The sequence below is a fragment of the Mytilus californianus genome, unplaced genomic scaffold (genome assembly GCF_021869535.1).
Source record: "Mytilus californianus isolate M0D057914Y unplaced genomic scaffold, xbMytCali1.0.p SCAF_10, whole genome shotgun sequence".
NCBI lineage: Eukaryota > Metazoa > Mollusca > Bivalvia > Mytilida > Mytilidae > Mytilus > Mytilus californianus.
The window spans coordinates 30,439,612-30,454,031 of NW_026262582.1; the positions used below are offsets into that span (position 1 = coordinate 30,439,612).

Consider the following 14,420-nt stretch of genomic DNA (forward strand, 5'->3'; position numbering starts at 1 on the left):
TAATCTAATGGCCTTTCTAGGGGGAATAAAGATCTGCTCAAAAGTAAGGAATCTTGACTGTAACATATTATGCTTCCATAAAATCATCAAATCAAAAACTTCAGGGACATTATAACACACCAAAAAAATGGGTCAATAATGTAAATGCTTGCATTTTTGTTTAATTAATGGCCATTGAGGTTCAAACTTCACATTAACATATACACCAATCATTATAAAGATATTCGTGATAACACTTTCTGTTTTTATTAGAGTACATTCACACTTACACCAAGATGTTGTTAAATGAAATTTGAATAAGGCATTTATCATGCTTTTCAATAAGGTATGGTCAAATTGCTAAAAGACCCCCCTCCTATATTATTGAAAACTATCATTCTGCATTGACAGTATTATCTTGGTGTAAATTATAGATACATACTGAAAAACAAATTTTATATTGAAAATGATCATGATGATGGTAGTGAAAAAGTTTTATTTTAAAAAACCTTGAAAATACTATAAACATGATAATTTAATGGCAGTAATTGATGGTTATGAATTGTTAGGCTTTTATGGCCTTGACATTTAAATCATGACATTGCCATAGATAAAAATAATTGTTATGGTCTATAATTAGATGAAAAATATCAGGTTTATAACCTTTTGTTTTGGTAAAATTATGAGGACATATATTTCAGGATATTTGATGTTTGTATCATTTATAAGTTATATAATGAATGATGTTTAAAGGAAAATATTTCTTTTTTTTTGTTGAAATAATAAAACATACCACCATGAAAACCCAGTGTTTAGCAGTGACAGATTCAGTGTTTGAACTCCCTGTCCCAAGCTGGCTTACCATCTTTAAACCATTGTAGACACCCATGTACATGTATTCCTAACCAAGGGAACTAAAACAAACTTAATAATTTTACTACATAACTGCTGCTAAGCTTGCAGAGTTCTCGAAAAAAAAGGTGTTCCAAAGGTCCTGGCCAGCAAAATTTAGCAAAGGACTGACACAATTGTGGTATTTTGCAATATAAATAATAGTGAGGACCAGCAGATTTTCTTCAAGGACCACTAGTGAATGAAAGACTCTGAGCTTGCTTAGTGCCTGTTGAATCTGACGTGACACAGTAATAATATCAGTTGAGTGACTTCCAAATCTGGCTGTAATATATTGTCTTCAAGGACCACTAGTGAATGAAAGACTCTGAGCTTGCTTAGTCCTGTTGAATCTGACGTGACACAGTAATAATATCAGTTGAGTGACTTCCAAATCTGGCTGTAATATATTGTCTTCAAGGACCACTAGTGAATGAAAGACTCTGAGCTTGCTTAGTCCTGTTGAATCTGACGTGACACAGTAATAATATCAGTTGAGTGACTTCCAAATCTGGCTGTAATATATTGTCTCACTATATATACTGTAAATACAGAAATTATTGCATGCATTTATTATTGTGATTTTTAAAGAATGAAAAAAAATGCGAGATTTATCACGGGATTTTATATAAACCTGTTTACAGATATATGTATCAGATATAAGAATGCGAGTTCTTATTATTGTGATTCCCACCCAGTAGCATTATTCGCATTAATAAAAACCTCGCAATAATTTCGGAATTTACAGTAGTCACCCCTTGATGGAAGGCACACAATAATTGACACTTACATTGCAGGGAGGCTGTTGGGCCCCCTTAGTCAGGGCCCTCAGTTTACCAGAATAAACTCAATTCTAATTAGGTTAACCATTGTACTTTTGACTCCCACAACTTTAGTATTGATATGTCATCATATAACATCAGTCATGATGTATGTTACTGAAATGGAATGATTAGACTTTATATGGGTAAGATCATCTTCATTGAAAGCTTCTTTAAATGGATATTTCTTAAACAAGTCTACTTAAATCAGTTTTACACAAGATGGTATAATCTCTCAACTTCTGATCAATACAAAGTACAAGTGTTGTTCTTTATAATTATATTTATCTTCCTTATTATGATTTGTTAAAGATTTTTATAAATCAACTTCAGTTATAGAGTTTGAATAGGTCAATGGACTTACTCAGCAATCTATGTACATGTAACTTATAAGAAAGCTCAAAATATTAGGTTGATTTATTGATTGTTTGTTTGTGTTTAGCACCATCTTAAGCACACTTTACTATATCATGGCAGCCCGTTTTTTTTTAGTGGAGGAATCTGGAAAGACTATTTTGTGCAATTCCCAAAACAAGCTATACAGAATTTCAATGGAGAAAAAACGAAACAAACATTTTTTTTCCTAAATTGAACTTTAACTTAGGGATTGGTGTTAAAAAATATCAAACCCCAAAAAATCAATAAACATATCAGACCCAGCGATTGAACAGCTGAACAGTATGATTATAAACATCATCAATAACTCTATTATTACCAAAAGATACACATTTGCTGGCCATTTCTTAAACTTCTTAGCTTTATAAATGATATTGTAACCCTGAGGAAGCTTGGTATGAAATACCAATATAAAAATAAGAAGATGTGGTATTGATTGCCAATGTGACAACTCTCCCCAAGATACCAAATGACACAGAAATTAACAACTATAGGTCATGTAGGTCATCGTACGGCGTTCAACAATGAGCAAAGCCCATACCGCATAGTCAGCTATAGAAGGCCCCGAAATGACAAATATAAAACAATTCAAACGAGAAAACTTACGGCCTAATTTATGTACAAAATAATGAACGAAAAACAAATATGTTACACAGCAACAATGTTCATTTTTTTCCTTCACATGAACAATATTGAAAAAGGGGAGACTCAAACAGTCAGATTTTGCATGTACATGTCAATGTTTTTAAGTCAAGAACCCAAACAATGGTTGTCATGTTTATATTTTAATTTTTGCCCTTTAAAAAGTTTTGTGATGATTTACTATGTTCTTATGAAAAAAGAAGAAAATATTTGAATGCAGTCATGGTTTTAAATCTTGACATTTATATATAGAAACAGTATTTTTGAAACTGTCAGACTAAATCTTTGATTGTTTATACATTGATCATACAAACCAAGAATTGTCTGATGTCTGGCTCAAAAAGAGAACAGTTCACATATCAGGTAACTGCTTCATAGCTATCTGACAATGTATGATGTCTGGCTCAAAAGGAGAACAGATCAGATATCAGGTAACCACTTCATAGTTATCTGACAATGTCTGATGTCTGGCTCAAAAGGAGAACAGATCAGATATCAGGTAACCACTTCATAGTTATCTGACAATGTCTGATGTCTGGCTCAAAAGGAGAACAGATCAGATATCAGGTAACCACTTCATAGTTATCTGACAATGTCTGATATCTGGCTCAAAAGGAGAACAGTTCAGATCTCAGGTACTAACAACTTCATAGCTATCTTAAAATGTCTGATATCTGGCTTAAAAAGGAGAAAAGTTCAGATATCAGGTAAATTCTTCATATCCATCTGACAATGTCTGATGTCTGGCTCAAAAGGAGAACAGTTCAGATATCAGGTAACTGCTTCATAGCTATCTGACAATGTATGATGTCTGGCTCAAAAGGAGAACAGTTCAGATATCAGGTAACCATTAATAGCTATCTAACAATGGCTGATGTCTGGCTCAAAAGGAGAAAAGTTCAGATCTCAGGTAACTTCTTCATATATATCTGACAATGTCTGATGAGTTAAAAATTATTTCTTCTTGTGGATTTATTTTCACTAGAACTGCAAGTCTTATATCCTGAAAGTTATGGATTCCAAAGGGAATGCTTTATTTTTAATTAATTTAAGTCGGATTTGGATGCAGTTAAATTGATTAAATTTGAATAGTTTCAGCAATATGTGGAACATTTGAATTATTTTTATGCCCCCGCCATAGCGGAGGTGGCATTAAGTTTTACCCTTGTTCATACGTACGTACATCCCAAAATTGGTTTCAGTTCTCTAACTTTAGTTTGCCTCAACCAAATGTTATGAAACATATACACAATGCTTATTACCACAAAACACAGATCAAGTTTGAATTTTGGTGGCATCACTTTTACCATTCTAGAGTTTAATGCCTCTTTACAAATAGAAAAATTGCTGAATTTTTCGTTTCTGTTCTCTAACCTACCGGGTAAGTTTGCCTCAACCAAACTCAGATCAAGTACAAATTTGGGTAGCGTCACTTTTACAGTTCTTAAGTTATGTCCCTTTATAACGTTATATGCAAGTGGGGGCATCATCTGTGTCCCATGGACACATTCCCCATTTATTTTGCATTTTTTTGTGTCAATGTACACTTAAACTGTATCATGTGTCAAATACAATAATTTATCCACATAAATTTTTTGGTTTGTTGGTATCATGCTGCACTAGGGAGAGTCTTAAAGTTTTTATAATTAAAAAATTTTTTTTTCAGAGTTTGATGGTGATACTGTACTTTGTCGAGTATGTGGAGACAAGGCTAGTGGCTTCCACTATGGGGTACATGCTTGTGAAGGCTGCAAGGTAGGTGGCTAGTGGCTTCCATATGGGGTACATGCTTGTGAAGGCCGCAAGGTAGGTGGCTAGTGTCTTCCACTATGGGGTACATGCTTGTGAAGGATGCAAGGTAGGTGGCTTAAGTGGCTTCCACTATGGTGTACATGCTTGTGAAGGCTGCAAGGTATGTGGCTAGTGGCTTCCACTATGGGGTACATGCTTGTGAAGGATGCAAGGTAGGTGGCTCAAGTGGCTTCCACTATGGGGTACATGCTTTTGAAGGATGCAAGGTAGGTGGCTGGTGTCTTCCACTATGGGGTACATGCTTGTGCAGGCTGCAAGGCAGCTGGCCAGTGGCTTCCGCTATGGGGTACATGCGTTTGAAAGATGCAAGGTAGGTGGCTGGTGGCTTCCACTATGGGATACATGCTTGTGAATGATGCAAGGTAGGTGGCTTCAGTGGCTTCCACTATGGGGTACATGCTTGTGAAGGCTGCAAGGCAGCTGGCCAGTTGCTTCCACTATGGGGTACATGCTTTTGAAGGATGCGAGGTAGGTGGCTGGAGGCTTCCACTATGGGGTACATGCTTGTGAATGATGCAAGGTAGGTGGCTTCAGTGGCTTCCACTATGGGGTACATGCTTGTGAAGGCCGCAAGGCAGCTGGCCAGTGGCTCCACTATGGGGTACATGCTTTTGAAGGATGCAAGGTAGGTGGCTGGTGGCTTCCACTATGGGGTACATGATTGTGAATGATGCACGGTAGGTGGCTTCAGTGGCCTCCACTATGGGGTACATGCTCATGAAGGATGCAAGATAGGCTTACGCTGAGCAATGTAGACTTAAGCAGTGCTGAGATAAATGTAGCAGGATACAGAATGGCTTTTTCATGCTTTTAAAGGCTTTAAGTGCTGGTATACTCATTGGCTTCCTATATGTTGTACATGCTTGTAAAATATGCAAGGAAGGTTTAGGCATGGCTGAGATATGTTTGCCTTTTTCACCATCAAGTTCATGCTGGTGGAGGCAACACATAAAAGCTCAATTAGGCAGAACTGAAATATATCTTACAGGTTCATGCTTTTGAAAGCAACAAGGTAGGTTTAAGCAGGTATTCAGATATTTCTAGCTGGATTCATTATTGGTCTCAAGTTGATGAAGGCTATAGGGATAGTTCATGTATAGTGGCTGCCATTATTGTGTTGATGTTAGTAAAGTTGTATGATTATATGAACTTTGTATTGATGTTCAAAACCTGTAATAAAGCAGAAAGTCGGATCATTTTATTTAATGAAAGTAAGAAGTTACCAAGGAGGCATTAAAAAATCTTCAAGTCAAAGAAGGATGGGAGCCAAAAATACAATTAGCATGTATTAACTGAAATCATGGAAAAACTATTTAGAACAAAATCTTGTATTAATTTTCAAATCAATCAATCATTTTCCTCTTTCTATTAATAAAGTTATGTAATATTTTTGTTCAAATTTTGTATGAAATTTGCATGGAAATAATAATTAGATATGGTACGTGATAAAAAAAATTTAAATATGCAGCAGGACAAAATATAAGTATGGGATGTTGTTAATGACACCTGTTAACTTGTAACAGATCACACATATTTTTAAACATTGATGATGGAGAAAAACAAATATCTATAATCTGAGTGGCTTGTTTTGATTGGCTCACTAAACCAGGAAGTAAAACCTGAATAACAATCATTAATTACATAAACAATTTGTATATATATATATATATATATATATATCAATAAAAAGAGAAAAACAGGGTCAACTACTCAACAACAATAAGATCGTTAACACAGGTCTATTTAAGATGGTCCAAGTTTGTTATATTTTAACATAGGTCTATTTTAGATGGGGCAAGTTGGCAGGTCAAGGGGCCAACTTCAATAAAATTGTTAAAACTTGTCTATATTAGATGGGTCAAGTTGGCAGGACTAGGGTACCGGTACACATAAATAAGATTGTTATATTTTAACACAGGTTTATTCATGCTATTTTGGATGGGCCAAGTTGGCAGGTCATAGGGCCAACATCAATAACATAGTTAGCATTTTAATGTGCATTCTATGATGATTAGAACCTTCAAGATATCTTCATACCAACAAAATATTAATCATTTGCTTAATAAGTTATTTGAAATACATATTTAAAAGGGAAACAACTCCTTTTCAACTTCTATTTCAGAATTAACTTTTAAACATTGTATAACTGAATTATTGTATTCTTAGAGTAGTTGGTTTTGTGGGTTGTATTATGTTCAAGGTTTTTGTCAATTCATCTGAACTTTTTTATGTATTAATGTCAGAGATATGGACAGGTAGTCAAGGTCGTTAACCTTGAGACATTCGCAAAGGGGGGTTCAGAGGGACCCTCCTCTGTTGACATACTAAGCATAGACATTCATGAAGGCAGGGGGGTTCAAACGGAAATCTTACCAGAATGGTCTTCATTCTAGTGAACTAATTACTATCTAAACATTTCCAATGATTAATATACCAAAATATCTCCAAGGTCTTAGTGTTATTTACATTATATTGTAAAAGTTATTTATACATGTTAAGTAATTCACTTCACAACACTTACTTATTTGCACAATAATATCGAATTAGATTTTGTATTTTCCTTTAAATAACAAATGTATGCAAGATAATTTGTCAAAAACAAAGAAAGGAAGAGAACTTTTGTAGAAAAACCAGTGATGTCATTTTGAAATTAAAATAACACATACATTTTTTTCTCACCAATCAAATATAAATTTTCATCTAAAATTGTTTGGTTTTTATACGACCGCAAAAAAATTTCGTTCGAAGACACACTGGTTTTCACACTCTAACTTTAGTTTAAGTGAATGGATCTCTATGAAATTTTACCATAAGGTTAAATACCACAAATAGAAGGTGGGGATTGATTTGGGGGTTATGGTACCAACAGTAAAAGCATTAGGGGCCAAAAATCAGCATTTTTGTAATTTCCAGACATAACTTGTGTGTTAGTGTATGGATCTCTCTGACATTGTACCACAAGGTTCCATATCACAAAGGGAATGCTGGGATTGATTTGGGGGTAATTGCCTCCAAATTTTAGGAATTAGGGGCCAAAAAGGGGCAAAAAACAAGCATTTTTCTAGTTTCATGACAATAACTTGTGTGTAAGTGTATGGATCTTTATGAAATTGTACTACAAGGTTCCATATCACAAAGGGAAAGCTGGAATTGAGTTTGGGGGTAATTGCCCAAAACGTTTAGGAAAAAGGGGCCAAAAATAAGCATTTTTCTAGTTTTCAGACCCTAACTTGTGTTCAAGTGTATGGATCTCTCTGAAATTGTACTGCAAGGTACCATACCACAAAGGGAAGGCTGGGATTGATTTTGGGGGTAATTGCCTCAAAATTTTAGGAATTAGGGGCCATAAAAGGGCAAAAAAAACAAGCATTTTTCTAGTTTCATGACAATAACTTGTGTGTAAGTTTATGGATCTTTATGAAATTGTACTGCAAGGTACCATACCACAAAGGGAAGGCTGGGATTGAGTTTGGGGGTGATGAATCATAAGGGGGTTCAAAAAATTTGGGGGGGGGGATTTTTTTTTTCCTTTTTTTTCTTAAAAATTTTCCATTTTAAATTGGTTATTTCTGATTTATATATAAAAGCAAATAATAATGATATGGTTTGAATAGGTAAATTAAAAATTTTTAAGTTCTTAGACCACATTCATTCTGTGTCAGAAACCTATGCTGTGTCGAATATTTAATTACAATCCAAATTCAGTGCTGTATCAAGCTTGAATGTTGTGTCCATACTTGCTCCAACTGTTCAGGGTTCAACCTCTGCGGTCGTATCAAGCTGTGCCCCAGCGGAGCATTTTATTACCATTGTTTTTATGCCTCATGAATAAACTAGTTATTCTTATTTCCCTTCTAAACCTTGGCCTACTTTCCAGTGTTTTTAAAAAAAAATTTTTTTATCAATTATCTGAAATGCTATGTTTTTTTAACTTCTTGTAAATAAGTTTTGAATCACTGGAGGAGGTTGATAACACGTCATTTTATAAGTAATTATCACCATAAATAAGTATTACTGGCTGCACCTTAGAAATCTACGTTTATTGTGCATTTCACACTTGAGTAAACATGGTAAATATGTGTCTATTTACTTGTTGCACCTTATATATTCAAGGTCGCATGTCAATTCACTTATACAAACAATTTTAAAAAGCTAAGAAGATTATAACCTATCATTGATTTTAAATGTTTTGAATACCAGCTGTATGAATAGTTCCAAGAAAGGAATATTTATCTAAACATTGTTATAAATTAGGCCGTTAGTTTTCTCTTTAATTGTTTCACATTTTTTCATGTCTGGGTCTTTTATAGCTGACTATTATGGCATGGGTATTACACATTGGTGAAGGTCGTACAGTGACCTTTATTTGCCTCTTTCTTGGTCATTTGAACTCTGATGGATAGTAGTCTCATTGGCAATCATACAACATTTTTATATCTGGGATCAATATTGTCAAACATTCTTAATTTTCTTTTCTAATGAGTTACTATGTTAGATTCAAGGTTATATAGAATACGTAAGAGTTGATAATAAATTTCATAAACATCATAAACATGATGAAATGAATGAGATATTTACCAACCTCTTATATACCAATCACAAATCTTTCCCCAATGAAGGGTGAACCATTGAATTATTGGAGGTACCATATAAAAATAGGGAGATGTGGTATGATTGGCAATGAGACAACTATCCACCAAAGTTCAAATGAACTTTTCTGTTTCTATGGCTTATTTTGTATTAGGTCAGTATTTTGATGAGATGTAAATATTAGAACTTTTGATCTGTCAAACATCAACTTTTTGTAAGCAGTTTTTTATATTTTCGCCTCACATTTCCCACTGAATAGAATAACGTCATATTTGGTCAGCAGCTTGACATTGAGCGAGTAAACTGGCACACTTTTTGGATCTGTCAGACACCTGGTACTTCCTGTTTCCCCGAAACTTTGAATTACAAGTAGGGGTATAAAAACTTCTTGTTTTACAAGTACTCTCCATTAAAATAATTAAGGAGGTCATAACATTTCTGACCATTTCTAATCCATGAATTTTAATCAAGTTTTGCAAGACAGTATGTATTACAAATGTATCTTTTTCTATTTACTGTAAATTCAGAAATATTTGTGATGTTTTTCATAAATTCCAAAATTCTACAGTATCATGAAGTTTTGCAATAATATAAAAATTTGCATTCATAATTTCAGTAGTGATTTTTCTTCATGACATTTTTGCAATAGCATTAATTAGATTTCAGAATTTTGTCAGAGGTGACTGCACACATTATTTTCTGAATTAAATATATATTGTATTTTGATGTATTGTCAACTTTTCAACTTAGCTAAATTGTCCATTAATATTTACAAACATCCATTTACATATTAATTATAAATAATTTGTACTTTAGTCTGTTCTGGTAATTTAAATGAACTAACAGAACCTTTTGACCTTTAAAATCATATAACTAGTTTTAATACTACAATATAGGATGTAGGCTAATTTGCACTTAAACAGATGATGTGTCACAAAACAAAAGTAAATTTTCTTATTTGATGTAGTTATCTCCCTTCTTCTGTCACTTATATATGCCCATTTTATTTAGCAAGGCCAAGCAGCTGAGTGATCTTAGTAGTCTATCTATAGTGATCGCTAGCTTGTCAACTCTGAGGGTGAGAGTTTGAACCCTACTCATGGCGAGATGTGTTAAAACTCTGACCTAAATTGATGGGGATTGTCAGTTTTTCAGTCCTCTCTAATTATTTTGGTATCATCCATCAAGAAAAGCTGGTCCCCATGATATAACCATGGGAGCTGAAATTGGCTTTAAAAACCAACAAATAATATTTGATTAAATGGTGTTGGCTGCTGAAATTAAAAATAAAACCATTGTAATTTATTGTTATATATTGGGAATTGTAGGTTATCTAGGGTTCTTCAAAAACAAGAGGAAGTTTTGAAAGACCATAAATTAAATGTTTCCAAGTCCGTCCAAATGATGTTTTAGTTTATGCTGTCATGGTATTATTCTCACTTTCAGACGTTGACAATTTAACCCATCTCAGTTGAGTAGGAAGATCAAACAGGAAAATATTTTATGAAAAAAGTCATAATGTAATTTCCATTTAAGATTATGATTAAATAACCATTAGCCTGCCTGGTTGGTTTTTTGTTGCATCGCAGAAAGCTCGACATAGGGATAGTAATCCGGAGGCAGCATTAACTAAATACTTAAAAGCTTTATATTTAAGAAGGTGGAAGACCTGGATGCTTCATACTTTGTATATAGATGCCTTATGATATGAAGTTTCCAATGTCCTTGATCTCATTTTCATGGTTCAGTGACTACTTGAAAAAAAAGTTAAGATTTTTTGTAATGTTAATTTCTCTTTTATTATGAGTAATAGGATAACTATATTTAGTATATGTGTACCTTGCAAAGTCCTCATGCCCATCAGACATTTTTATCTGACCTCAACCTCATTTCATGGATCAGTGAACAAGGTTATGTTTTCGTGGTCAAGTCCATATATCAGATACTATTAACAATAGGTCTTCCATATTTGGTGTATGGAATGATCGAAGGTGTACATATCCAACTGGCAGGTGACATCTGTCCTTGACCTCATTTTCATGGTTCAGTGCTTAAAGTTAAGTTTTTGTGTTTTGGTCTTTTTATGACCCTGCCGTAGTGAATGGGGCATTAAGTACTAGTTTTACCCTTGTCGGTCTGTAGGTACATCCATCGGTATGTATGTCCCAAAATTGGTTTCCGTTCACTAACTTTAGTTTGCCTAAACCAAATGTTATGAAACTTATACCCAATGCTTATTTCCACAAAACACAGACCAAGTTTGAATTTTGGTTACGTCACTTTTACTGTTATATAGTTATGCCCCTTTACAATTAGAAATATTGCTGAATTTTTCGTTTCCATTCTCTAACTTTAGTTTGCCTCAACCAAATGTTAATAGACTTATACACAATGCTTATTACCACAAAACACAGATCAAGTTTGAATTTTGGTGGTGTCACTTTTACTGTTCTAGAGTTATGCCCCTTTACAATTGGAAATATTACTGAATTTTTCATTTCTGTTCTCTAACTTAAGTTTGCCTCAACCAAATGTTATGAATCTCATACAAAATGCTTATGACCACAAAACACAGATCAAGTCTGAATTTTGGTGGTGTCACTTTTACTTTAGAGTTATGCCCCTTTACAAATGGAAAATATGCTGAAGTTTCAGGTGCGGATCCAGGATTTTGAAAAAGGGGGAGGGGGCTTAGAAAGCCAATTTTTGGAGTGATACTTGTAAAAAGTCAATGCATATATCATATATGTAGCTCTATAAAGGGTGGGCCTGAAATCCGCCTCTGAGTTTTGATATCTTTATCTGTTATATTTGGTGGTTATTCATTTGACCAGTTAATTATTTTTATACGACCGCAAAAAAATTTTTGTGGTCGTATATTGGTATGACGTTGGCGTCGTCGTCGTCTGGCGTCGTCCGAAGACACATTGGTTTTTGCACTCTTACTTTAGTTTAAGTGAATGGATCTCTATGAAATTTTACCACAAGGTTCAATACCACAAAAGGAAGGTTGGGATTGATTTTGGGGGTTGTGGTACCAACAGTAAAGGAATTAGGGGCCAAAAATAAGCATTTTTGTAACTTCCAGACATAACTTGTGTGTTAGTGTATGGATCTCTCTGACATTGTACCACAAGGTTCCATATCACAAAAGGAATGCTGGGATTGATTTTGGGGGTAATTGCCTCAAAATTTTAGGAATTAAGGGCCAAAAAAGGGGCAAAAAACAAGCATTTTTCTAGTTTCATGCCAATAACTTGTGTGTAAGTGTATGGATCTTTCTGAAATTGTACTACAAGGTTCCATATCACAAAGGGAAAGCTGGAATTGAGTTTGGGGGTAATTGCTGAAACGTTTAGGAATTGGTGGCCAAAAAGGGGCCAAAAATAAGCATTTTTCTAGTTTCCAGACAATAACTTGTGTTCAAGTGTATGGATCTCTTTGAAATTGTACTGCAAGTCACCATACCACAAAGGGAAGGCTGGGATTGATGATAGGGGTAATTGCCTCAATATTTTAAGAATTAGGGGCCAAAAAGGGGCAAAAAACAAGCATTTTTCTAGTTTCAGGACAATAACTGGTGTGTAAAGTGTATGGATCTTTCTGAAATTGTACTACAAGGTTCCATATCACAAAGGGAAAGCTGGGTTTGAATTTGGGGGTAATTGCCCTTAACGTTTAGGAATTTTGGGCCAAAAAGGGGCCAAAAAACACATTTTTCTAGTTTCCAGACAATAACTTGTGTTCAAGTGTATGGATCTCTCTGAAATTGTACTGCAAGGTACCATACCACAAAGGGAAGGCTGGGATTGAGTTTGGGGGTGATGAATCATAAGGGGGTTCAAAAAATTGGGGGGGGGGGTTTCCTTTTTTTTATCTTTTAAAATTTTCCATTTTAAGTTGCTTATTTCTGATTTATATTTAAAAGCAAATAATAATGATATGGTAGGAGATACACACCAAACAGGATGTGTAAATTATTATATAATAAGTATAATAAGTATTGTGCAATAGCAAGAAATTTTCAATTGCACAGTATTGCACAATAGCAAGAAATCTTTAATTGCACAGTATTGCGCAATAGCAAGAAATCTTCAATTGCACAGTATTGCGCAATAGTAAGAAATATCCAATAGCACAATATTGCGCAATAGCAAGAAATTGTCAATTGTACAGTATTACGCAATAGCAAGAAATATTTAATAGCACAGTATTGTGCAAAAGAAGATACTTTGTATAAATTGCTAATTTCTTGACCAATTTCAATGGGGTTTTATTCTTGAATTCTTGGGGTTCTTTAATATGCTGAATCTAACCTTGTATTTAGTTTTTAGATTTTGGGCCCCGTTTTTAATTTGGTCCACATTGAGGTCCAAAGGGTCCAAAATTAAACTTTGTTTGATTTCATCAAAAATTGAATTATTGGGGTTCTTTGATATGCCGAATCTAACCGGCTAACCGTGTATTTAGATTCTTAATTTTTGGTTCCGTTTTCAAATTGGTCTACATTAAGGTCCAAAGGGTCCAAAATTAAACTGAGTTTGATTTTAACAAAAATTGAATTCTTAGGGTTCTTTGATATGCTGAATCTAAATATGTATTTAGATTTTTGATTATGGGCCCAGTTTTCAAGTTGGTCCAAATCGGGGTCCAAAATTAAACTTTGTTTGATTTCAACAAAAATTTAATATATGGGGTTCTTTGATATCCTGAATCTAACCATGTACAAATGTATTTAGATTTTTGATTTTTGGGCCCCGTTATCAACTTTGTCCACATTGAGGTCAAAAGGGTCCAAAATTAAACTTTGTTTGATTTCATCAAAAATTGAATTCTTGGGGTTCTTTGATATGCTGAATCTAACCATGTATTTAGATTTTGGATATTGGACCATAATAGGTGAATGTCCAATTTAGAATTTTTAAGTTCTTAGACCACATTCATTCTGTGTCAGAAACCTATGCTGTGTCAAATATTTAATCACAATCCAAATGCAAAGCTGTATCAAGCTTGAATGTTGTGTCCATACTTGCCACAACTGTTCAGGGTTCGACCTCTGCGGTTGTATCAAGCTGCGTCCTGCGGAGCATTTTATTGTAATTTAATCATGTAACCACTTTTCAACATTTATGTAGTTAATAAGTATGTGTGCTAATTCAGTTAATGTCATTAATTAGTATGTGTGCTAATTCAGTTAATGTCATTAATTAGTATGTGTGCTAATTCAGTTAATGTCATTAATTAGTATGTGTGCTAATCCAGTTAAAGTGATTGCCGTGAACATGATAG

The 14,420-nt window shown here is 34.2% G+C and overlaps 1 protein-coding gene across 1 annotated transcript in view; it reads left to right on the plus strand.

The window, feature by feature from the left end:
* LOC127717919 (ecdysone-inducible protein E75-like) overlaps window positions 1-14,420 on the plus strand; it is a 66,818-nt gene that overhangs the window by 18,091 nt on the left and 34,307 nt on the right. Inside the window, exon 3 of the mRNA XM_052223785.1 lies at window positions 4,396-4,484. Within this exon, the coding sequence (XP_052079745.1) occupies window positions 4,396-4,484 (89 nt within the window). The remainder of the gene's footprint in view (window positions 1-4,395; window positions 4,485-14,420) is intronic.